This window comes from Nannobrachium achirus, assembly GCF_963921795.1.
Source record: "Nannobrachium achirus genome assembly, chromosome: 5".
NCBI lineage: Eukaryota > Metazoa > Chordata > Actinopteri > Myctophiformes > Myctophidae > Nannobrachium > Nannobrachium achirus.
This window is the reverse complement of record NC_137814.1, coordinates 3599351-3626897: the sequence shown is the minus strand read 5'-3', so window position 1 is coordinate 3626897 and position 27547 is coordinate 3599351. Positions and strand designations below refer to the sequence as shown.

General features: G+C 41.7%; 1 protein-coding gene across 1 annotated transcript in view; it reads left to right on the top strand.

Annotated features, from left to right (window-relative positions):
• Nucleotides 1–4184: 4184 nt before the first annotated feature.
• LOC308286177 (centrosome and spindle pole-associated protein 1-like) overlaps nucleotides 4185–27547 on the top strand; it is a gene marked incomplete at its 3' end in the record, with an annotated part of 53030 nt that continues 29667 nt past the window's right edge. Inside the window, exons 1-14 of the mRNA XM_080727133.1 lie at nucleotides 4185–4275; nucleotides 6177–6228; nucleotides 7340–7443; nucleotides 8032–8094; nucleotides 8767–8864; nucleotides 10991–11085; nucleotides 11873–11969; nucleotides 12619–12676; nucleotides 14409–14590; nucleotides 16211–16428; nucleotides 18017–18119; nucleotides 19576–19666; nucleotides 21406–21553; nucleotides 26401–26523. Of these exons, the coding sequence (XP_080583259.1) occupies nucleotides 4240–4275; nucleotides 6177–6228; nucleotides 7340–7443; nucleotides 8032–8094; nucleotides 8767–8864; nucleotides 10991–11085; nucleotides 11873–11969; nucleotides 12619–12676; nucleotides 14409–14590; nucleotides 16211–16428; nucleotides 18017–18119; nucleotides 19576–19666; nucleotides 21406–21553; nucleotides 26401–26523 (1468 nt within the window). The 5' untranslated portion in view covers nucleotides 4185–4239. The remainder of the gene's footprint in view (nucleotides 4276–6176; nucleotides 6229–7339; nucleotides 7444–8031; nucleotides 8095–8766; nucleotides 8865–10990; nucleotides 11086–11872; nucleotides 11970–12618; nucleotides 12677–14408; nucleotides 14591–16210; nucleotides 16429–18016; nucleotides 18120–19575; nucleotides 19667–21405; nucleotides 21554–26400; nucleotides 26524–27547) is intronic.

The following is a 27547-nucleotide window of genomic DNA, read 5'->3' as shown; positions in this document are numbered from 1 at the left end:
GAATGTACATTTACTTTAAAGAAAAAAAAGTGGCGACACGAACAGTCGTCTCCTGTCCAGTGTACAATTGTAAAGGCTATGCACTCAGTGAACAGCATTTGGATCCATTTATCACATTTCTTTTATGTCATTAAAACTTGTATCTACCCAGGAACATAATTACTAGCATTGTGTATGTTCGTTTAGATGCTTAATCTATATTTTGAATGTGCTTAGGTGGTTCGGGCATCTAGTACGGATGCCCTCCGAGCACCTTCCTAGTAGGAAGGTCCTCGATGCACGTCTCACTGGGAGGAGACCCTGTGGCAGACCATCTGCCTGGTCTTATCTCCAAACTGGCCTGGGAACGCCTCGGTATACTCCCTGAGGGAGTGGCGGAAGTTGCTCGGGATAAGGAAATCTGGAGGTCTCAGTTGGAACTGTTACCCCCGCGACCCGATTCCGGATAAGCGATTGAAGATGGATGGATGGATATCATGGGAAAATGTAGCCTCTTATTTTGAAGAGATCGGCCACCAGAAGTCATATTGCTGCTAAGTTAGTGCCGCTCACTTCACACACAGGCAAACATCATCACAGAGAAAACACAGCAACAGTTGTTAGCTGAACATGCTAAACACAAGCTAAACGAATAGTGAACACTGAATGCAGCAGACATAGTGTTCCATGTTGTCTCTATGAGCCTCCATATCAATAGTTGGTGGTGCTGTTTGAAGCTGTAACGGTAAGCTAATGACAGTTAGTCAGTGTGCTAATGAATGGATGCTAACATGATGCTAACATTACACACACAGTCAAGCACAGATAATCTAATGCAGCCAACTGAGCAGGCTTTTTAATGAGCTTAATGTTTAATTAATGACTCTTATCTCACCAGGGTGTCGCTGAGAATACTGTATAACAGATTTGCAAGCTATGAAGCGTTCTGGTGGCTTGTAGATCTGTTTTAAAGAGACAGTGTCTGGTAAATTAAAACAAATCCTGGCTAACTGGCCTGTTCTTATTGTAAATATTGTTTATTTTTGCATTGTTTTTTTGATTGATTGATTGATTGAAGAATGTATTAGAAGTTTGCATAGGAAAAGGTACAGTTTCATCATGACAGTACAGTTCACTGGTACAGGGTCAACTAAAAGGAGATCCTAGTAAGACTGTTTTCCCTGATATCTTCTGCATAGTACTGTGTTCTGTCTGTCTGTCATTCAATGTTATATAAATATGAGTTAAAGAGAAGGATCTCAATTGAAACAAGCAATAGGCTTTCTTGGGCATAGCCTATCTTTTTAGTTGACCTTGTACCAGTGAACTGTACCGTCATGAAACTGTGCCCTTTCCTATGCAAACTTCTAATAAAGTCTTCAATCAATCAATCAATCAATGTCAACCACCACCCATAAATCCTGATTGATTGATTGATTGATTGATTGAATACTTTATCATCAGTTCTCATAGTAAAAGCCCAGGACAGTACAGTTCAGATACAAGGTCTGCTAATAGCATTTAAACCATAGAAAGAACTATGGCTTGTTTACACTGGGGTCCTTTGTACTCAATTCATAGACTTTAAAGGACGTACATCATTGGATGGATGCACAACAATTACAATAGTATGCAACACATCATAGTCAGGATTCAGAAAAAAATAAATTGTCTTCAGTGATGTTACTAGGTTTTCAATGTAATGGGTCCCGGGACCCACAGGTGGTCATTCAAATGGGTCCCAGAAACGTTTTATGAGTCCTCAATACAATGTTTTCGAGCGCTGTGAGCTTGTAGATCGGCTATTTTCAAAATGTTTGCCTATTTCTTATATCTTTATATTACAAAAGAGTAAGTGATCTACTTCCGGGTCATGTATCGCTAACTTAATACCAAACCACTTGGCCAAGATGTACTACATAATACTAAATATAGCTTAAAAATTCAAACACCCATGTCACCTTTGCAAGATGTCGTTTCCAAACCTCTGTATACAGTTGTATTCGTTATTACCCTCATATTTTGCCTCTGTATAAAATAGCCTCAAGTCGACCCGGAAACAGTTAGCCAAATAGCTAATAGTTAGCTCACAACTTTCCACTTTTCTCTTTCACCTCAATCGCAGTAACATCCGTACACCACGTCATCGCATCACCAATATTTTTTCTTTTTTTTTTCCAAATTTTTTTTCTCTAAAATGTTTTTTTTCTCAAAAAGATTTTTTTTTCTCATTTTTTTTTCTCAAAAACTTTTTTTTTCTCAAAAAACTATTTTCTTCTCAAAAAACTTTTTCTCAAAACACTATTTTTTTCTCAAAAAACTATTTTCTCAAAAAACTATTTTTTCCTCAAAAAACTATTTTTTCTCAAAAAACTTTTTTTTTTCCTCAAAAAACTTTTTTTTCTCAATACTTTTTTTTCTCAAAATACTTATTTTTCTCAAAAACTTTTTTTTTTAACCATATTTGGCCATTACACACACCACACTGCCGCAACATGGCGGTGAGGGCCGCGCAGCGGCCTGAACTCTAGACTTTCGGGCCGCAAACTTCTAGTTTATTTTACAATTTGGCTAATGTTTGAACTTAGAACTAGGATTTCTAAATACACTAGGCTACAGACACCCATTTAATTATATTTATATCACTGGGACACCAATTTATATTAAATGTTAAAATACTAGAGTACAAATGGAACAGGTCCATTTGGTTCCATTTGTTCACTGAGTTACAGACCCATAAAGTTCTATTTGGTTCCTAACTATCATTTAGCTGGGGACCCCCTGGAACTCCCTCAAGGACCCAGGACCCCACTTTGAGAACCACTAGTGAAAATAGTTTTTAGCTGTTCCAGGTTTAACTGATAATAAATCTTTACAGTGTTTATCTTACACAATACATTAAAAAACTAATTAAACTATCTAAACTAATATTGCAACTTAAGTAGAAGAAGTACATTATTTTAACATGGACTCCAATGGAGGCACATCCCCGGGACCCCAGGACCATGACATGAATGAGTCCCTGGGCGACTTGAATGAGTTTTTGATGCGGGATGTGCACGTAATGACATCACTGGGCTTTGGCTTTGACTCTTTATCTTTCCAAGCGCCTGTTGGAAATCACTCAATGGCCCTTCTGTTTCTACATTGCACATGATGATGCAGGAGGCAGCAGGACTTTGCGTGATTGAAGACGAGTGCTTCCAAACTCCAACACTTAGAACAAGATCCACGTAGTTTTTTCTTATTTTTTTTAAGGTCATGTATAAAAAGAGAGATGATCGAGTCACAGTGTTGATCTGAAGTGTGTTGTGTTGTGTTGTGTTGTGTTGTGTTCAGGGCTGTCGCACCAACTTTTGGGCCCTGGGTGTTTTAACTATTGAAAAATAGCAGATATACAAGCTCACAGCCCACGTGCACCAAGTGCACCAAGTCTTTGAATATTTCAAATCCTTCTAAGGTGTTTCTATATCGGTGTTGCTCAAACCTTTTCATGTGAAGGACCACCAAAATGATATATTTGGCCACTGACAGACCCCCATCTCAAAATATTTAGTTCCAGGATCCACCAAAAGTAAAATTTGAGTTACAAATGTCCACTTAAAGGAGCTATAGTCAACTTTTTCGTGAAAAACAGATGCTAAAATAAAAATAATATTTCGAAAATATTTTATAAAAAAATATGCTTGATATATGTGTTTCTGTTAAAAAATGTCCACAAAAAGCTTAAAATAATGATAAAATAATCATTTTGGCCGTTGTCAGGCCGACACTTTGTTTACATCCTAGTCTATTCTTTTATATGGATTGATAGGATGTAAACAAAGTGTCGGCCCTACAATTGCCAACATGATTATTTTATCATTATTTTATGCTTTTTGTGGACATTTTTGAACAGAAACACTGATATATCTTTTTATGAAATATTTTCGAAACATTATTTTTATTTTAGCATCCGTTTTTCAAGAAAAAGTTGACTATAGTTCCTTTAAAAATACATATATTTAAAGATTTGCACAAGTTTTTACGACTTTTCAAAAATAGCAGATCTACGACCTCGCAGCGCTGTGAGCTTGTAGATCTGCTATTTTTCAATAGCTAAAGAATACAATAATTCCAGGCCTCTCCACCTTGGGCCCTAGTGACTCAGTCCCACTCCCACCCCCCCTTGTGACGCCCCTGGTTTTGTTGCAGATGGATGAGGACCTGGAGCAGTTCATCAGAGATCAGAAGCTCAAGCTGGCCCAGGAGAGAGCCAGCATGCTACAGCAGGACCCTCCATATATGGAGATGAGGGTACGCTTCACTTTGACATTATAACCATATGGAGATGAGGGTACGCTTCACTTTGACATTATAACCATATATGGAGATGAGGGTATGCTTCACTTTGACATTATAACCATATATGGAGATGAGGGTATGCTTCACTTTGACATTATAACCATATATGGAGATGAGGGTACGCTTCACTTCTACATTTTAACCATTGAGATGAGGGTACGCTTCACTTTGACATTATAACCATATATGGAGATGAGGGTACGCTTCACTTTGACATTATAACCATATATGGAGATGAGGGTATGCTTCACTTTGACATTATAACCATATATGGAGATGAGGGTACGCTTCACTTTGACATTATAACCATATATGGAGATGAGGGTACGCTTCACTTTGACATTATAACCATATATGGAGATGAGGGTATGCTTCACTTTGACATTATAACCATATATGGAGATGAGGGTACGCTTCACTTTGACATTATAACCATATATGGAGATGAGGGTACGCTTCACTTTGACATTATAACCATATGGAGATGAGGGTACGCTTCACTTTGACATTATAACCATATGGAGATGAGGGTACGCTTCACTTTGACATTATAACCATATATGGAGATGAGGGTACGCTTCACTTCTACATTTTAACCATTGAGATGAGGGTACGCTTCACTTTGACATTATAACCATATATGGAGATGAGGGTACGCTTCACTTTGACATTATAACCATATATGGAGATGAGGGTATGCTTCACTTTGACATTATAACCATATATGGAGATGAGGGTACGCTTCACTTTGACATTATAACCATATATGGAGATGAGGGTACGCTTCACTTTGACATTATAACCATATATGGAGATGAGGGTACGCTTCACTTTTACATTTTAACCATATATGGAGATGAGGGTACGCTTCACTTTGACATTATAACCATATATGGAGATGAGGGTACGCTTCAACTTTGACATTATAACCATATATGGAGATGAGGGCACGCTTCACTTTTACATTTTAACCATATATGGAGATGAGGGTAGGGCTGTCACGATATGACATTTTACATGACGATTAATTGTCACTCAAATAATTGGCAATTATTGTCATAATTATTTTTTGCCAATTATTGTCATAATTGGCAAATATGTCAGTAATTACAAAGTAATTACTGACATATTTGACAACTTACTACTTAGAAAATAACTTTGATAGTGGAAATAGCCGATCTACAAGCTCACAACGCGTCGCATCTTGCCTTGTAGATCGGCTATTTCCACTATTTCGGAAATATTTCAACAATCACGATTATGACGATTATGACAAAATAATTGCGTTAATGTCAAATAATCACGATTAGACGATTATGTAATAATTGTGACAGCCCTAGATGAGGGTATGCTACACTTTGACATTATAACCATATATGGAGATGAGGGTACGCTGCACTTTTACATTTTAACCCATTTAGTCAGAAAATAGCATACAAAAACAAATGTGTTGCTACATACTGTACATGTACTGTAAGCCCCTCCCATACACTAAAATGTGTTCCCGGCCTGAATGGGTTAACCATATATGGAGATGAGGGTACGCTTCACTTTGACATTTGAACCACTTTTAACCATCATTTTATGCTATAACTATTACAACAATAGCAGATATACAAGCCCACAGATGCATTCCTTCAGGTCTTAGGTTAAATAACTGACGCTCACAGATTTGATAACCCTTTTTATTTATTTTTATCTCGATGCCATCCTAAAATGTTTATGTTCATGTGTGTGCGTGTGTGTGTGTGTGTGTGTGTGTGTGTGTGCGTGTGTGTGTGTGCGTGTGCGTGTGTGTGTGTGCGTGTGTGCGTGCGTGCGTGCACGTACGTGCGTGTGTGTGTGTGTGACAGAGAGGTCCTGAGCCCACCATGAAGGAGAACATTCCTCCAGCACAGCAAAAAGGTAACAAACACAGTTTATGGGATGTTAGAGATACACTGAAGAAGGCTTACAGCCGAAACGTTTGTTTCTCATCCATGCAAATGCAACAATAAAGAAAAAACAACTCTTGCCACTGTGTGCGATCCATCCTCCTCCTTCTACATAAAATATTTTCGAAAATCTATTTTTATTTTAGCATCCGTTTGACTTTAGCTCCTTTAATTTAATGTAAATCTATTATGAGAAGAACTGCAGAAGTGTGTTGCGTGAACAGTTTGTCAAACTGTGTACTGTATGTGATGTTGATGTATTGATGTATTACCTTGCTTATAGAGCAGTGAAGTCATGATGACGTGACTCGCTCATCCCCCCGTTCATGGAAGTAATTTCTCTATGGAGAATAACATTGGGTCATCTTAAAATCGTCTCATAAGCATTGTGGTCCAAAAATAAACAAACGGCCTCCGCGATATTGTTGGGGAGGTGGCTCTGTATGGTTTATGATAGTCAGTCACTCATATTTGCTAAAGCCTGTTTCTAGCGAAAATTAAAAAAAACTAATTGGGCGACAGTAACATTAGCGTTTTCTCACCATCAGTTGATTCTTCATATCCATATGAGTCAAACTGCTGAGATCATTTCTTCATGTTTGGAACACAGTTCTTATATGACACGATATGAAAAAAAGTCTATGGGAATTCATAATGGGGGGAAAAACGTGAACAAGGTAGGATGGGTAAATGACGTCAGACTTCACTGCTCTATTGAAAAGAAAAAAGAAATGCCTTTCAATCACCATGATATGCGTTTTGTTCAAATATGGTCCCATTTATGTTAAAATTGATGATAAAGTTGCGGGGGGCGTGGCCAACTAAACTGATACCAGCCGGCTGTGTTCTTCTTCGTGTGCTGTATTTCGGGAGGCTCCGACCACATTCTCCCATGTATCCCTGCGGTCGCACATGACCGTTGGCAGCCAATAACATTCCTTATGATTCCTGGGGTACCATTCAAATAATGATGGTGACACCCATACAAGGGACAAAAACACTTCATTTTCGCAGCATAGAAACCAATGGCTTCGCTTCGTCCATATTTTTCTACAGTCTATGGTGTGTGTGTGTGTGTTCAGATAACAACAGCAGTGTGAGTCTTCCTCTGGGGGTAGAATACGACCAGAAGAAACAGAGGCTGCAACACGAGCTGAGGATGGACTACAGACGACACATGGCCCAGGTGATACGTTTATTATAAGATTAATACATTTATTATCAGATCAATACATTTATTATCAGATGGACTACATTTATGAATGTGTGTGTGTGAATGGGTGAATGTATTGGATAAAGGCCCTACTGCAAGGGTCTTCAACAGGGGGTCCGGGGCCCCTAGGGGGCCCTAGAGTTACTACAGGGGGTCCTCAAAATCTTTGTGTGATAGAAACCTTTTTCTCTTTTTTATATTAACCACTTGAACCCTAGTGTCCAAATCCTGAGAACCGTAGCCAAAAATAGCAGATCTACAAGCTCACAACGCCTTTCAGTGCGAGGCGTTGTGAGCTTGTAGATCGGCTATTTTCGGCAAAGAGGTTTGGTGTAGAGGGGAAAATGAGCAGACTAAGTAGAGTGAAAGTGGTTAAATATCTGAAACACCAATTTACAATGATTTATTATGATTGTGCTGTCAAACAATGAAACGATATGGAATCTACGAAAAGGTTGTGGGGGTCCCTCCCTGCTTCATCTCTCTCTCAGCTAAGGGGTCCCTGGCCTGAAAACGTTGAAGACCCCTGACTTAAACCAAAACAACTTGTTTTATTTGCAGAGGAGCAACGTTGGTCGTGCAGGGGGAGCCAGTCGCACACTGAGCCACAGAGCAGAGGTCAAGGTAGGAACAATGAATACTTCACCTCCAAAATCATCATTCTACCACTTTTTCTGGTCACATGTTCAAATACTGGATTCTGATTGGTTTAAAACAGTGGTAAATGGGCCAACAACCTTGAGTTGGCTCATGGACCCCACCCACTGAAACAATTGATGATTGTAACAAAGATCCTTGCAAGTTACAACTGTGTTTTCTTTCATTTATATGGAACCACTGTTTCAGGGTTGCTTGCCACTCGCCATGCGGATCGTGGCACAACCCTGAAACGGTGGTAAATCAGCCAACAACCCACTCCCTCTCATGGTAAATGGCTTACTTAAGGTTTATTTTAGATCCCCGTTAGACCTTACACCTTGCAACAGATATTCTTCTTGGAGGCCACACAGCATAATATACATACGAAAAAAGCAAAAACACGTTGACAGCACACGCGAAGAGCAAATCTCCTTGTATGGGCCGTTCTGTCTGTCACATCAGCTGTGGTGACGTCGATCGGTTTCTGCATACTTTCTGTGACGTTAGTCTGGTGTGACATCAGAACTGGGAACCAGGTAGAATGGGTAAATTACTTCAAACTTCGTTGCTCTATCGTAATCTTTTTTTTACCTCCTGTGAGCATCTGGTTCTAGTTTTTCTGACAATGATACTGATTTGATAACCCCTCCCCCCCAGGAGCTGTCCCCCCGCCCCCCCTCCAGACGGGACGCCTCCACCCTGACGGAGAGGACGGAGGAGGAGGAGGAGACCAGACCTCCTCAGCGCTCCACAAGGTAGAGGAGAAACACCACCTTACCCTCTCAGGGGTTCAAGTTCTCAATACTGAGGACTGATTTCACTCTTGAGGATTATGATTCAAGCACACACACAGTAAAGTCTTCAGAGATATCCGGGTGCCGTGTCTACACGGATCCAGTGAATCAGATATTTTTCAATCTCTCCACTTATTTATCCGGTTTAAAAAATATCCAGCTTTGTGGCCGAAATATCCAGCTTTGTGTGGCTGCAAGCCCCAACAGCACAAAAAAATGTCTAGCTTCAGAAATATCCAGCTCCGTGTAGCCATGGCCTAAGTCCATATGGTCTGTTTCTGAGATCAGTGCAGATCCGCAAAAAAAATTAAAAATATAAACAAGCGAGATGTGTAGCAATGGCCGCTGCGTGAATGACAAAGTCGTCAAAACTAAAAAGCACTTGTAATTTCAAGATATGAGTATTTCAATTGGCCAGACTAGCAATAGAATACAACAGAAGATACTTGTATAAAATGAAGCATGGATTGGCATACACACACATTCAGTAAAGGCAGTTCAGAACTTCAGGGAAATAGTACCACAAATATTGGTGTGCTCTGCATGCACCACATTTCTAAAATCACATACATGATTGGGACATGGTCCGAAAATATTTTTCAGTCTTGGGATTTTTTTGTGGGTCTAACCCCTGTGCTCCTATAAAGCAGAGGTTCCCAACCTGTGGGTCGGGACCCCCAGGGGGATCTCCAAATTATTTTGGGGGGGTCCCCAGATGATTAACTTAATGTGCAACTGTAACGGAGGTGATCCGAACCTCCCCACCTGGCTTCGTACCCGGGTCTCCCACGTGAAAGTCCAATATCTTAACCACTAGACCAAGGAGACATCTCTTTGGTCTGGGGGAGATACTAGACTTTTGAGGCTTCAAGGCTGGGGCTGCGACTCTCTCCGTCACACTCACCCCCCTTTGACCTCCTCCTACGGGGAAGCCCGGATCCGGGTCACGGCACCAATTTAACGAAGGTGATCCGAACCTCCCCACCCGGCTTCGTACCGGGTCTCCCACACAAAAGTCCAGTATCTTAACCACTAGACCACCGGGGGAGATACTAGACTTTTGAGGCGTCAAGGCTGGGGCTGCGACTCTCTCTGTCACACAACATTGTTTTCTCGCTCTGACATCACACTTTGACATCAATGTGAGGGGAACCACACTAACAGAATCCTTTTTATGCCCATATACGTATGGAGTTCCCTGATGTCATCAATATTAACACAGCGGGTGCCCACGAGGTGTCTACGCGACAATTTCTTTGATGTCGCTGGAGGCCCACGACGCGTTTGACGCGTTTACTGTATTTACAGTATAACTTTATATCTCACCTTTAGGTTGTGGCTGCGCCTGGATGTAGCCCATTAGCCGCTAGTCGCTTCGAGTCGACGCTGAGAGCATCGCGCGGCCGTTTTTGACTTTGATGATGGCGAGGGCCACTATATTTCCACCTTCACTCCAGAGGGCCACTATATTTCCACCTTCACTCCAGAGGGCCACATAGCCTATTCCGACGTCCTCCTACTTTGTCATTCTAGTATCTCATACAAAAGAAGCAAAAAATAGCAGATCTACAAGCTCAAAACGCATCGCGCTACGATGCGTTTTGAGCTTGTAGATCGGCTATTTTTTGCTTCTTTTGAATCGGAATCCTGAATAATTTTTTGTTGTTTTTGAATTGGAACCCGGAAATGTAACATTTTGATTTAATTTCAAACACATTTAGTTATATACTCATGTTAACTTTATGAACTTAAATACAAATACATTGGACATAAAAAAAAGAATACATTTTAATACTACTATACTAGTCATTAAGCTTCTAATATAGACTGAATGAATTAAAGCAGGTCATGTTAGGAATTGTAATAGCTGAAATCAATAATATGTCAGTATTCCAACTACCTGCGGGCCGCATTAAGTGAAGGTGGGGGCCGCCAGTTACCCATGTATGCTTTAGGGCAAGGTTGCTTGTCGCCCTTAGGTCTCTTATTGGTAAGGATTAGCGTCCCATCCATGGGAACATCTCATGATGTTAATGCTTACCGTCCCATCCCTGGGAAAAGCTGATCTTCTCTCTTTCTTCCATCAGAGACCATCCTGAAGTGGGCGGGGCCAAGGCTGGACGGCGATCCAGGGCGTCGGCCAATAAGGATGAGGCAGAGTTCACCACTGGGCTCCTCATTGGTTAGACACTCAATCCTATTATGCGTACTTTTAATTAATTTGTACGATCATATATGATGTGTCTGTTAACTGAAGTAATCCATTTACAGAAGGGCTACAACTAAAGGCCCATTCCCACTGGGCCAGATAACAGATATCTGGAGATATTTCTCCAGATATTTTTCCATTCAAAGTGGATGGTAGACACAGATAAAAAAAATATTTGCCACAGATAAAAGTATCTGTGGCAAATATCTGTTGTAGATATTTTTTTTATCTGTGTCTACCATCCACTTTGAATGGAAAAATATCTGGAGAAATATCTCTGGCCCAGTGGGAATGGGCCTTAACAATCGGATTATGGCACTTATTTTGCACTTATTTTGCTATTACCTTATAAATTAGATTTGACTGCATACATTTGATTAAAGAAAGGCTACACATTTGTCAGGCTAAAGGGTAATAGTACGGTACTCTTTTCAAATTGGCATTTAAAAATAAATATTCAAGTCATATTCTTTGTTCTTGACCGTATATTCCTGCACGGCATTAATACAAATTCCAGCAATTAGTTGGCAACTTATTTAATAATCGATTTGATTAAGATTAATCGATTAATCGTTGCACCCCTAATTTACAGTCATTGATTATCTAAAATGTTTTGTTAAATAATTGTGTGTGTGTGTGTGTGTGTGTGTGTGTGTGTGTGTGTGTGTGTGTGTGTGTGTGTGTGTGTGTGTGTGTGTGTGTGTGTGTGTGTGTGTGTGTGTGTGTGTGTGTGTGTGTGTGTGTGTGTGTGTGTGTACAGGAAGGAATGAGACGGTGTCAGCGGTTCAGAGGAGGAAGGATCGCTACAGGATGGAACTGCAGGAACAGATCGCTGAGCAACGCAGGAACAGGAAGAGGTACACTTTACACACACACACACACACACACACACACACACACACACACACACACACACACACACACACACACACACACACACACACACACACACACACACACACCTTTTTAACACAAATCGTGCCAGCTATTAATGAATGAAATCCTGTAGCTTCCACCACACAATCCTCAATGTGGTGGAATAGAAAGAGAGGAAAGAATTTCCATCCTGTTGTTGTAGCTCCGCCCAGTGTCCACTACACACAGCGTGTGTGAGTGGACTATGGGCGCTGTGGAAAACTAGAACCAGAAAGAAGAGTTGAACCGGATGGACGAGCACGACAATGTGCAAAACACAGCAGCACGATTGGTGAGCTGCTGTGATAGGACAAAGATGTCAAATGGAACACAACCACCTTAAAGACTATTGATCATTGTATATAATAATTATCCCTGCTCTGCCTGAATCACTGCATGTAACTTTGATACATGAAAACTGTTTCACTCCTTTCACTTGTACATATTTTGTTGTGATTGATTGATATTGTACTGTGGCAATGTAAACGTATGTTTTCTCATGCCAATAAAGCCCTTTAATTGAATTTAAAATTGTGTGTGTGCATGTGTGTGTGTGTGTGTGTGTGTGTGCGTGTGCGTGCGTGCGTACAGGGAGAAGGACTTGGAGTTGAGAGTAGCTGCTACTGGAGCCACAGACCCTGAGAAACAGGTCAGTGTGACATCATCATACTTGGTTTTCATGTGTGTGTGTGTGTGTGTGCGTGCGTGTTTGTGTGTGTGCGTCACAGAGTTGTCATTCAAGGAGAAGAGATGGTGAGTGAACTGTTGAGACAAAAACATAAATGACTGATGCTTCACTTAGAGATGCTCCGATTGCGTTTTTTGGGGCCGAGACCGATCACCGATCAACTGGAATCAGTATCTACCGATGCCGATATTCCTGATCACAGCGTCAAATCCATACATTCTTCTATTTATTGTGTTTCTGTAGCACCATTTTCATCCCATCGCGATCTCAACGATCAATCAGCACATCTCTAGCTTCACTGCATCAACAAAAAAGTTGAAGGCAGTTGGAACAATTTTTTTTGTAGAGGAAAATCTTCAAGCATCAGTCATCAGTTTGTAACTTCCATTAAAGATAACTTGTTGCTTTGTAACTGGCAGAGTGAATGTGATTGTGTTCCATTTCATCTCCAAAAAACCCTGGTCCACAGTGCCACCTTGTGGTGCAATCATGCCATGATTAACACCCTTTTAGCTAAAAGGTTTCACTCATACATACAGTATTAGTCCAGGCGTTTCGGGCAGTATTTTGATGTAATCGTGCACTTTATGAAAGAAGCATGAAATTTGGCACACAGTTAGAACATGCCATATGGAACATTTTTGGCTATAGGGGCATCGCAGATTTGTCTTGGGAAACTTATGGGAGCCAATCAAAGTTGGGCTCTCATAGACTTTACTATATAGTAAAATAATACAAAAAATAAATATGCTTTAAGTAGCATGTGAGGGGTCAAACTAGGTGTTGTTCCTTGGGCTAAAAACGGACACCATAAAAGTGATAAAACTATGGTTTATTGATGAGTCCTCATTTTTCACAGTTTTTTGGCGTCCGTTTCTCGGAAAGGAATGTTTTTCGTGCAAAACAGATGCCTGCATTGAATTCAGAATCCCGAACAACACCTAGTTTGACCCCTCACATGCTACTTAAAGCATATTTATTTTTTGTATTATTTTACTATATAGTAAAGTCTATGAGAGCCCAACTTTGATTGGCTCCCACAAGTTTCCCAAGACAAATCTGTGATGCCCCTATAGCCAAAAATGTTCCATATGGCATGTTCTAACTGTGTGCCAAATTTCATGCTTCTTTCATAAAGTGCACGATTCTTGCCTGAAACGCTCGGACTATATGTCAAATCACTCCATAACAACCATTATATCCACTCTATGGGGCAGAAACTAAAAATATCTCCATTTTTATTTATATTCTCTTGTTTTTTTTTAAATATATCAGTGACCTTTACGTACTGTATGTGCGTGGGTTTTACAAATATTGTTGAACATGAAAAATATTAAAAGGTTCTTCTGACTAAACCACCTAACTCTATTGGATCTACAAAGCTGTCAGTCAAATCAACTCCAACTTGTCTGTCATCGATTTAGAATGGAGAAGTCAGACCGAAAAGAGATTTTAATGGCCTAACTCACGTACACATTGATTGATTGATTGATTGATTGATTGAATATTTTATTAGACAAAAGTGGAGAACATAGTCAATTCAATACAAAATGTAGTACAGTACGAGTACAGTTAAATACCCTGTCTAAAAGGAACATCACAAATAAGTCCTTTTACGGTCTTGTTTATGTCTCCTTTTACGGAGTCCTTGGTTTTCACACACACAATCCTTGTCATCCTTGTCATCCCGCAGCCTGACAGGATCAAGCAGTTTGGTCTGAGCAGGAGGAGAACCCAGCGGGCTTTGGACCCAGCGTCTCCACCCGCCGCCCCTGAGCAGTCGCCCCGCCCCCCCGATCAGCCCCGCCCCGCTTTCCAGTCTCCTCTGTTAGACTGTGTCTGCTGTGAGCTGTGTCCTCACTCTCATACACCCAGGTAACACACACACACACACACACACACACACACACACCCTAGAGCTGGGATCGGGCCCATTTTTTTTGTCCGACCCGAATCGACGTCTGACCATTAATCATTAAAATGCGTCCGACCCATGCCGAGGCCCGAACCTTATGTTTCCAACTCTTTTTCGCCTCGTTTCTTTTTCTTTGAGGAAGCCACTGATTTACACTCACTAGCAAACTTGTTCTAATGTGCAGTGCATGCAGTGTGCCTGCTTGTTACCCTTAATGTGAATATTAAGCCACACTGTGGCTTGTGAAAGTGTTTCAATAGTAGGCTACGTTGATTATTAAATAATACAAATAATAACGTGCGCTGCGTTGGACGCCACTCATTCATTCTGCATGCAAGTTTCTGCGCCTGGAAAATAGCAGATCTACAAGCGGATGCAAGGCGTTGTGAGCTTGTAGATCAGCCACTTTTGTCACAGAACACACCGCGATGAAGAAGTATAAAAAAGCCAGGATTTACTTGGGGTGATGTGTGTTGGACAGACGGACGAGGCTGTCAGTGTCACAGTGCACTGCGACTGCACACAACAGCGCCGAAAAATAAACATCCAATGCAAGGGACAGTACTGGGAACACAAGCTAGGAGCTCCATTCAGCAGCACACCACTTCCAATCAAACCACAACAACGCGTTTACCTCAGCGTGGGACTTTTCTCCATGCTCAGTTATGTCTCCGTTGCTGCAGCAGTGTTTAGCGCGAGCAGCACAGAGCACACACAAAGTGCGGAGTTGTACGCTGCGTGCAGCATCAGAGAGAGTGCATGGTCAAAGGTAGGCAGAGGCTATATCAAGTAACGATTATGTCCGACCCGAATCGACGTCCGACAATTAATTATGAAAATGCGTCGGGCCCGAGCCCGTCGGGCTTGTCGGGCCCCACGGATTTTCGGTCGGGTATCCCAGCTCTAACACACACCCACACACACACCCAGGTAACACACACACCCAGGTAACACACACACACACACACACACACACACACACACACACACACACACACACACACCCAGGTAACACACACACACACACACACACCCACACACACACCCAGGTAACACATACACCCAGGTAACACACACACACACACACACACACACACACACACACACCCAGGTAACACATTTTGAAATCATTTGAAGCGAGAAATAGACGACGCAGTAACCAAATATGGATTCTATTTGATCAACACTTCCTTTGCGTTTGGCGGACGGCCAGCGCAACACTTTTGGAATACTTTCACTACTGTAAGCAAGGAAATATTTCATTTTGTTTTTACATGGGTCAAATGATTAATTAGCTGTGTATCGCGTCGGTGGCTTTCATCCTGTTGGGATTTGTATTCGTCGATAATGACCGCTGAGCCAGATGTTATCGCTTAAATACTTGATCAAAAAGACCTGTTCAGAGCACATTCTCAAGACGTTGTGAGCTTGTAGATCTGCTCTTTTTGGCGAATTGATTTCTGTTGAGTGAAGTAGATCGTCTATTTTTAAGCATGTTTAGATTATCGTGGTAACATCGTTAACCGCAATAATCTTTGCCACAGTAATGGTTACAGTCATTTTCATCTGGTCTCTACCAGACTGCAGGCCATGGTTCCTCATCCTCCATCCAGTATTCCAGAGTCCTGCAGGAGTGTGTGTGAAGGTCCCTACCTTCATCACCACCACCACCCCCACCAGCACCAGTATTACAACACCACCTACAGACCTGCACCAGAACCCTACAGACCTCCACCAGACATCCACAGACTTCCACCAGACCTCCACAGACCACCACCGGACCCCAGCCTTCTTTACTGTAAGGAGCATTTTAATGTAGCATCCAAATATTATCAAAGTATTCTGAGGCACCCCTGGACTTGCATCAAGGCACCCACTAGGTATCACTAGGTTCCATTTGTTTCCATTTGTACACGTTCTGAGTTAAATGAACACTCAGGATTTTATAGTACAGTGAACACGAGCTATGTCCATTTACTGTAGCGTTAGACACTTCATTAGTCATGACCAAAACGTCTATCGTGGATTGACATCACTCCGGTGTTTAACCTGTGTGGAACGGGTCTCATTAGCTGTGTCCCCTGTATTACTTACTGGAAGTGTGCGTGCGTGCGTGCGTGCGTGCGTGCGTGCGTGCGTGCGTGCGTGCGTGCGTGCGTGCGTGCGTGCGTGCGTGGTGCGCGCATGCGTGGTGTGCGCGTGCGGAAACCGCAGAGACGAGGTACAGTATGACTCATCCTGGAAGGAGGAAGTAATGCTAGGGGACACAAGGAGTGATTATGTGCAGGTGGCACTGCTGGTGTTTTGTGCACGCCGTGCTAGAGCGCACACACACTTTCCCCCACATCTTCGTCACGTTCTTGGTCGTGACTCCTAAGAACAATGGTTTTACTAATATGGCTTCGTGAATCCAATTCTAATGTCCGCACTAAGGCCTCAAGCTCTGTACTAGGGGTGTCCTGATACCACTTTTTTGCTGACCAAGTACGAGTACTTAATTTGAGTACTTGCCGATACCGAATACTGATACTGTAACTGTTACGTTTCTGTACAAGTGCTACAAATAGTGTGTGGCGCTCCAAAATAAAATGCTTTAAATAATCATGTTGTCATGCCTAGAGTGAGAGCAGGTGAAAACACTGTTCATTAGTTGAACTAACACACACACAACTGTGTCTTAGGACTTTTGATATGTTGTTACCAACACATGTATGAAACAAAATGGTATCTGGCGCTGCCGTGAGCAATATCTGACAAGTACTGGTACAGCAAAATAGGCCGGTATCGGGGCGAGTACCGATACTGCGAGTACCGATACCACATCCTGTACCCCCACTGATTGATTCATGTACTGTCCCAACACCAGAATCCTGAGAAAATGGGGACAATTCAAATGGTGAGACAGAAGTTCATTTGCAATGTGACTTGTGTCACAAGTGTGACTTGTGTCACAAGTGTGACTTGTGTCACGGCAGCCACACTTGCAATTTCCCAGAATAAGTAAGGATGTCATTCAGGGGTGCGTGAATGACATGGTTATTTACAGGGGTGCAGTGAGACAAAAATGTTAAGGAACCACTGCTGTAGTGGTTCTCAGACATTTCATTTCAGTGACCCCTACGGCCTTAACTTTGAGAGTATTCAAAATGGAACTGACAGTATATCAATCTTATATATTGCAAACATCTAATAAATTCTTCAATCAATCAATCAATATGGTGTGTGTGTGTGTGTGTGTGTGTGTGTGTGTGTGTGTGTGTGTGTGTGTGTGTGTGTGTGTGTGTGTGTGTGTGTGTGTGTGTGTGTGTGTGTGTGTGTGTGTGTGTGTGTGTGTGTGTGTGTGTGTGTGTGTGTGTGTGTGTGTGTGTGCGCGCGCGCGGATGTAGATGGTCAGCTGCCCATGTCATACCTGGCTGTCCCAGCAGGGGGAGGTGTTTCCAGCCAGCTGGGTCACCACAGTCCTCTGAACCATGCTGAGCCTTCAGTACGGTGAGTAGCAACTAGCGAACAGTTCACCGGTACAAGGCCACTAAAGCTTGATTCAATTGGGCATAGAATGACAGGCAAATACAACACCAGGCTACTATGCAGAAAACATTAAAACATCTTGCACGCAGTGCACCCAGCTGCTCTGAGCATTGATTAGGCATCGCTCTGTTATCTAGGAATAACACACACACAGTTCAGCGATTGACCAATCAGAATCAAGCATTCAACCAAGCAGTGTAATATAATGTTATGTTTTGTTTCTATAGAGTTATAGAACCTGTAGTTCATATTTAATGTAATATAATGTTATGTTTGTATAGAGTTATAGAACCATTAGTCCATATTTAATGTAATATATTGTTATGTGTGTAGGCTACAGAGTTCCAGAACCAGTAGTCCATATTTAATGTAATATAATGCTATGTTTGTACTAGGGTTGGGGTCGGTAACCGCCGTACCGCCGTACCGCGGTATACCGAGGTCTACCGCGGTGTCAGTGTGCTTACCGTGGTAAAAAAAGAAGAAAAAAAAAGTATATTTTTTATTGGAAAACAAGCGAGTTTTAAAACAGGGGAGAAGCGAGGACCGCATGCGCTCCATGCCGCTCTGCTCTGGGCCGTGTACCACCCGTTTGGAAGCCACATACGTCACTCAGAGACACAGACAGTCAGACCTACACAGGGCAGCACAGCAGCCGCGTAGAGGAGTACAGAGCAGCGTAAACTTTCTCTGTAATCCACACGACACAAGGATGTTAATACATACCTTGTGTTGTGGCATATCTTTTTTTTTATTCATACGGATTACTGGCGGAGCGCCGGCCGCGTGGACTAAAACCGAAAATGAAACTATTTTACTTTTTCCACCGCGTCGCACGTTGTGCCCCGTCCGGCGGCGCGTCGGCGATTTTATAACCTTTTCTGTCAAGTCTTGTAACTAAAACCTGTATATAGCAGCACTCAATCACTGCGATTTGAGAGTTGAGACGTGACGTGAGTTTACAGAATCACTGTACACGATCTGACTACCCGTCCTCTTCTGGTTTGTTCACACAGCTGTTTGTGTCTGAAAAGCCCAAGTAGCTAGCCTACGTTACTATGGCAACCCGACAGTGCAGATTTAAAAGCTCAGAACGCGTCGCGGATGCGATGTGTTGTGAGCTTGTAGATCTGCTCCTTTCAAAGCCAGACCCGCTGTGCTGTACAGAGAAGTATAACTCGGGCAGTCAGGCTGTGGAGAGGCGACTTTTGGGAAGATGATTGCAATATTTTGGCTTATCGCCGAACCTTAATTAATAGATACGGGGGTGCGGTAATTACCGCAATACCGGCAGTAAATGGGAAGACGGTAATCGCGGTAACAAAATGTCGATACCGCCCCACGCCTAGTTTGTACAGAGTTATAGAAGCAGTAGTTCATATATAATATAATATAATATTATGTTATGTTTGTACAGAGTTCCAGAAGCAGTGGTCCATGCGTTTCCTTCAGAGAACAAACCATCCAGAACCTCTGTGATCTCTTATAAAGAAGCTCTGAAACAACAGGTAGGAACACACGCACACACGCACGCACGCACGCACGCACGCACGCACGCACGCACGCACGCACGCACGCACGCACGCACGCACGCACGCACGCACACACACACACACACACACACACACACACACACACACACACACACACACACACAGCAGTAACACACTGTGGTTGTACTGGTCAGCTCCCAGTAAAATGCTAATCGAATGTTTGGAGACTGAATGACTGTATCCCAGTTTGTGTTGTATTGACAGGAAGCGCCCAAAAGAGGCAGCAGTGAGCTTTATAAGCAGGTAAAATAGAACACATTGAATCCTGATAGAACCCAATAGAACTGTGGATAGAACCTTGGTAGAACCTCAGTAGAGAGTTCCCTCCCGACAGTCTGCCTAGGTTGTTATAGTTGTTTTTTATTTGTTTTTACTGCTAGATTGTTTTCAATTTCAGGTTAGTTTGAATTAGTTGGTTATTTAGTTGGTTTTTGAAAGGTTTAGTTTTAGTCTAGAAAATGTTTTTTTGGGGATCCATCCAGTCATCATCTTTTACTTACTGCTCTCCCTACTCTCCTGACTTCCAACTTCGGTTTTGGCATGATGGCGATCGCGAAATGCATGTTTGACTCCCAGAACAGCCCTTGGCAGCTCCCATGGCAGCCATTTCTGTTTACAAGAAAACACTTTAGCCTATATCTTTTGAATGCAGATTTTTTTTGTTTGAAAGCTGTGCATTATCCGTGCATGACCCGTGCATATTAAAAGGTAAGAATTCTGGCAATGGAAGACATTGAGGATTTTTAATGCTTGGCAGTAAGCAGGTTAATTATTTGGACTTGCTTAGCAGGTCTTTGAGAGAGATGCTTCATTATTTAGAAAGGATAAGGTCCCTGTTGTTGCTCTCTCTTGCCTTTAATACTAATGTTGTTACTCTATACTGTAGATAGAGGAGGAGTTAATATTATTATGTATTTACAGATAGAGGAGAGAGCAGAGTGGAGGTGTTAATATATTATTATGTACAGATGGATCATAATAATGTTACTGTACAGATAGAGGAGAGAGCAGAGCGGAGGCGTCAGGAGAAGGAGTTAATATATTATTATGTACAGGTAGATCATAATGTTGTTACTGTACAGATAGAGGAGTTAATATTAATATTATGTACAGATAGAGGAGTTAACATATTATTATGTACAGGTAGATCATAATGTTGTTACTGTACAGATAGAGGAGCGAGCAGAGCGGAGGCGTCAGGAGAAGGAGTTAATATTAATATTATTATGTACAGATAGAGGAGAGAGCAGAGCGGAGGCGTCAGGAGAAGGAATTAATATTATTATGTATTTACAGATAGAGGAGAGAGCAGAGCGGAGGCGTCAGGAGAAGGAGTTAATAATATTATTATGTATTTACAGATAGAGGAGAGAGCAGAGCGGAGGCGTCAGGAGAAGGAGTTAATAATATTATTATGTATTTACAGATAGAGGAGAGAGCAGAGCGGAGGCGTCAGGAGAAGGAGTTAATATTAATATTATTATGTATTAACAGATAGAGGAGAGAGCAGAGCGGAGGCGTCAGGAGAAGGAGTTAATATTAATATTATTATGTATTAACAGATAGAGGAGAGAGCAGAGCGGAGGCGTCAGGAGAAGGAGTTAATATTAATATTATTATGTATTAACAGATAGAGGAGAGAGCAGAGCGGAGGCGTCAGGAGAAGGAGTTAATATATTATTATGTATTAACAGATAGAGGAGCGAGCAGAGAGGAGGCGTCAGGAGAAGGAGCAGGCTGAACGCTACGATGCTCAGCTGGAGGAGGACATGAGGCGACACCAACCATGGGGAAGAGGAGGAGGAGGAGCTCCTCTGAGAGACAGCACTGGGAAACTCATCAGTAAGATATACACCATATACCATACACCAGTGGCGATGCGTGCCCCAAGGGACCGGACCTTCGGGGACGCACCACCCCCCCCCCCCGCGTGCACATGCGCGCAAATTGGATGCCTTTTTCATTCTTCTTTTTCTTTTACAAAACTGGTTAACAATGAACAGCAGACTGTGTACAAGGCAAGCACGCTGGGTAGGCTTAACCTACACACATACTCCAAACCAAGACTTCCAAACCAATGCCAATATAAGGATTAAATAGATGTGCGCTGCTGACAGACAGAGCCACACAAGACACAACCAGCGCAACCAATCGAAACGTCCATTTAACATAGCGTGCTTTACAAAGCAAAACGCACTGTCCACCATCATGTAACAACACCAGCTATCAATGTAAAGAAAGACCACGTCAAGAAAGACCCACATTAAATAGACAAAAACAGGCCTAAGTGTATCAATCTGTCTTTCAATGTTATATGAGATACATAAAGTGGTTCCTGTGTAAATAAGCTGTAAGGTTTACTAGGATCTCCTTTTAGCTGACCAGTGATTTGTACTGTCATGAAACTGTACCTTTTCCAATTGCAAACTTCTAATACATTCTTCAATGATCAATCAATAGAAATTAAATGCACAGCGGCATATCCAGCAATATAAATTAATTCAGTTTCTCTCACCAATGAAGTTGAAGAAAAGAAAAACATCCTCCTGTCCTTTTGGGTGAATTTCTCAAAGATGGGTTCATAAAGCTATCATTCCTTTTAAGTTCTGTCCATCTTTTCATAAAACAGTCTTCTTGAAAAAGGCAACGATAATAATAAATCCACAGCGTTCACTCCAGCTGCAGCCATGTCGCGTCTGTTTACTTTACAAGTTTCACGTGTAGTGCATAGTGAGTGTGAAACATGCTTGTTGTTCCACTCCAAGTCCCGGAAAAGCTGTGTTGTGATTGGCCAGTAGTCACTTGACTCATTTTGATTGGTGGTTGAACGTGGGTGTTCCGTATACCCTTGACCAGAGCCCTCAAAATATGATTGGTTGATCAAACTGACAATCCACACCAAGGCTTGTATTATGGGGAACTGGCTCAGGGAATTCTGGAAGACCTGCGAGTGAGAGTAATCTGCGCAGAGACTCAGTAGAAAAAATCTCTCATTGGCTGTTATTTTCCCCAGCACACAAGCACTCCCTATGCACAGAACTTGGGGAAGAAACAACTACAACGAGTATAGCGAGCGAAACAGTGCAGTTTAACAGATTACCAACACAAATAATTGTAATTATTTTAATAAAAATAATAAAAAATAAAAATATATTTTTTATTTAAAAATAAAAATATTATTTTCTTTCTTCTGAGGATCCCTGGGTCTTCTCTGAATACCCTGAAGGTCCTGAAAATTCGCCACTGCCATACACCATACACCCATACACCATACACACTGTATTAACCTCTGAGAGACAACACTGGGAAACTCATCAGTAAGAAACACCTTACCACTGTACACCTACTGTATACACACTGTATTAACCTCTGATCAGTAAGAACACCTTACCACTGTACACCTACTGTATACACACTGTATTAACCTCTGATCAGTAAGAACACCTTACCACTGTACACCTACTGTATACACACTGTATTAACCTCTGATCAGTAAGAACACCTTACCACTGTACACCTACTGTATACACACTGTATTAACCTCTGATCAGTAAGATACACCTTACCACTGTACACCTACTGTATACACACTGTATTAACCTCTGATCAGTAAGAACACCTTACCACTGTACACCTACTGTATACACCACACTGTATTAACCCTCTGATCAGTAAGATACACCTTACCACTGTACACCTACTGTATACACACTGTATTAACCTCTGATCAGTAAGATACACCTTACCACTGTACACCTACTGTATACACACTGTATTAACCCTCTGATCAGTAAGATACACCTTACCACTGTACACCTACTGTATACACACTGTATTAACCTCTGATCAGTAAGAACACCTTACCACTGTACACCTACTGTATACACACTGTATTAACCTCTGATCAGTAAGAACACCTTACCACTGTACACCTACTGTATACACACTGTATTAACCTCTGATCAGTAAGAACACCTTACCACTGTACACCTACTGTATACACACTGTATTAACCTCTGATCAGTAAGATACACCTTACCACTGTACACCTACTGTATACACACTGTATTAACCTCTGATCAGTAAGATACACCTTACCACTGTACACCTACTGTATACACACTGTATTAACCTCTGATCAGTAAGAACACCTTACCACTGTACACCTACTGTATACACACTGTATTAACCCTCTGATCAGTAAGATACACCTTACCACTGTACACCTACTGTATACACACTGTATTAACCCTCTGATCAGTAAGATACACCTTACCACTGTACACCTACTGTATACACACTGTATTAACCTCTGATCAGTAAGAACACCTTACCACTGTACACCTACTGTATACACACTGTATTAACCCTCTGATCAGTAAGATACACCTTACCACTGTACACCTACTGTATACACACTGTATTAACCTCTGATCAGTAAGAACACCTTACCACTGTACACCTACTGTATACACACTGTATTAACCTCTGATCAGTAAGATACACCTTACCACTGTACACCTACTGTATACACACTGTATTAACCCTCTGATCAGTAAGAACACCTTACCACTGTACACCTACTGTATACACACTGTATTAACCTCTGATCAGTAAGAAACACCTTACCACTGTACACCTACTGTATACACACTGTATTAACCTCTGATCAGTAAGATACACCTTACCACTGTACACCTACTGTATACACACTGTATTAACCTCTGATCAGTAAGAAACACCTTACCACTGTACACCTACTGTATACACACTGTATTAACCTCTGATCAGTAAGATACACCTTACCACTGTACACCTACTGTATACACACTGTATTAACCTCTGATCAGTAAGAACACCTTACCACTGTACACCTACTGTATACACACTGTATTAACCTCTGATCAGTAAGAACACCTTACCACTGTACACCTACTGTATACACCACACTGTATTAACCTCTGATCAGTAAGAACACCTTACCACTGTACACCTACTGTATACACACTGTATTAACCTCTGATCAGTAAGAACACCTTACCACTGTACACCTACTGTATACACACTGTATTAACCTCTGATCAGTAAGAACACCTTACCACTGTACACCTACTGTATACACACTGTATTAACCTCTGATCAGTAAGAACACCTTACCACTGTACACCTACTGTATACACCACACTGTATTAACCCTCTGATCAGTAAGATACACCTTACCACTGTACACCTACTGTATACACACTGTATTAACCCTCTGATCAGTAAGATACACCTTACCACTGTACACCTACTGTATACACACTGTATTAACCTCTGATCAGTAAGAACACCTTACCACTGTACACCTACTGTATACACACTGTATTAACCCTCTGGTCAGTAAGATACACCTTACCACTGTACACCTACTGTATACACACTGTATTAACCCTCTGATCAGTAAGAACACCTTACCACTGTACACCTACTGTATACACCACACTGTATTAACCTCTGATCAGTAAGAAACACCTTACCACTGTACACCTACTGTATACACCACACTGTATTAACCTCTGATCAGTAAGAACACCTTACCACTGTACACCTACTGTATACACACTGTATTAACCTCTGATCAGTAAGAACACCTTACCACTGTACACCTACTGTATACACACTGTATTAACCTCTGATCAGTAAGAACACCTTACCACTGTACACCTACTGTATACACACTGTATTAACCTCTGATCAGTAAGAACACCTTACCACTGTACACCTACTGTATACACCACACTGTATTAACCCTCTGATCAGTAAGATACACCTTACCACTGTACACCTACTGTATACACCACACTGTATTAACCCTCTGGTCAGTAAGAACACCTTACCACTGTACACCTACTGTATACACCACACTGTATTAACCCTCTGGTCAGTAAGATACACCTTACCACTGTACACCTACTGTATACACCACACTGTATTAACCTCTGATCAGTAAGAACACCTTACCACTGTACACCTACTGTATACACCACACTGTATTAACCCTCTGGTCAGTAAGAACACCTTACCACTGTACACCTACTGTATACACACTGTATTAACCCTCTGGTCAGTAAGATACACCTTACCACTGTACACCTACTGTATACACCACACTGTATTAACCCTCTGATCAGTAAGATACACCTTACCACTGTACACCTACTGTATACACCACACTGTATTAACCCTCTGGTCAGTAAGATACACCTTACCACTGTACACCTACTGTCCTCATCCAGGGATCAGTCACATCAAAACTCCACTACTTTAGTAGTGCTTGGTCTACCTGTTTTTATTAGATTTGCCTACTATTTCTTTCCATTTGATGTATTGATGTATTGATGTATTGATGTATTGATGTATTGATGTTATTGCTTATTGTCGCTCTGGATTAAGAGCGTCTGCTAAATGCTTAGATTGTAAATTGTATTTTGAGTGATACTAATAAGCGATCTAATGATAAATCCCACCGCTCACGATCGGAGCTGCAGTGGACACGTGCACAGCTTTGAAGGAACATAATATATAGACGTCTTTATTTTCAACTATGAGATGAATAAGCTGAACTCTGTCTGTGTGTTCGTGTGCGTGTGTGTGTGTGTGTGTGTGCGTGCGCGTGTGTGCGTGCGTGCGTGTGTGTGTGTGTGTAGCCGATCTCAAACAGATGCACAGGCTGAATGAGGAGGCGTACAGCAGACCTGAGCAGAACAGAACCAGAACCAGCAGAACGGACAGAGAAGAACCACGTATTGATCCTAACGACAGAGTGTCAGGTATATAGAACCACGTATTGATCCCAACGACAGAGTGTCAGGTATATGTAAACTCAGCACAAACAAAAGGAAACTTGACTTTGGTCCATTATATCTCCCCTTTAATTATACCAATTTGTATTGTGTGTTATATCATTTTAATCTTTGATTTGTCACCTTTACAACGAGGTACAGCTTGTAAGCATCGGGCATTCGAGGCATGAGCTACACAGCCAAATGTGTGGGTAGCACCGACCAAAATGTTGCCAAAATGGCTTGCAATACTTTTCTGCTGGCATTTACTCTAATTTTGGGCTTTCCTGACAATGAGCTTAACATTAACAAAGTGTTAATGTTAGTTAAGGTTAGTTAAGTGTAAAAATGGCCAATATGTGTTGTTTCTTTCTTTTTTTTTCTTTTCCTTATTACTGTGGGAGAGTGCAATCATTCAATGCTCCAAGCAACAAAGGTGAACACCAAAAGAACAGTATTGAAGGCCTGCCTGGCCGTTTTGACCATTTTTGGAGGGGCGCTACCCACACGTTTGGCTGTGTTGCTCATTCCAAGAATGCCAGTAAAAAGTAACACAATACAAATATTATTAAAGGGGAGATATGATGGACCGAAGTCAGGTTTCCTTTCTTTTTGTGCTGAGTTTATACCACGTATTGATCCTAATGACAGGTACCACACTGTTTTTATTTATTTTGACTGAAAATTTTATTCCACGATTTTGGAACCCATTTTTTTTCACCCGGTGTCAATTATTGTCAATTAATCCTGGGCGCTACTCTCCCTCTGCCAACCTGGGGAGAGCAACAGACTGACCTCCTGCTTCCTTCTATGCATGAGGAGTCCAAGTTGCTTCTTTTCACCTGACGGGGGGAGTTTCCCCAGTTGGACAGGAACACGTTACCAGTTCCTTTCCCCTCCATCAGGCGCCCCGGCTGGCCAGGGGGAGGCAGTATAGAGACCAGGATTACTGCATGTTTTTTGTGAGGGTACCTAGTCTAGGAGACACGGGGAGAACATGCAAACTCCACAC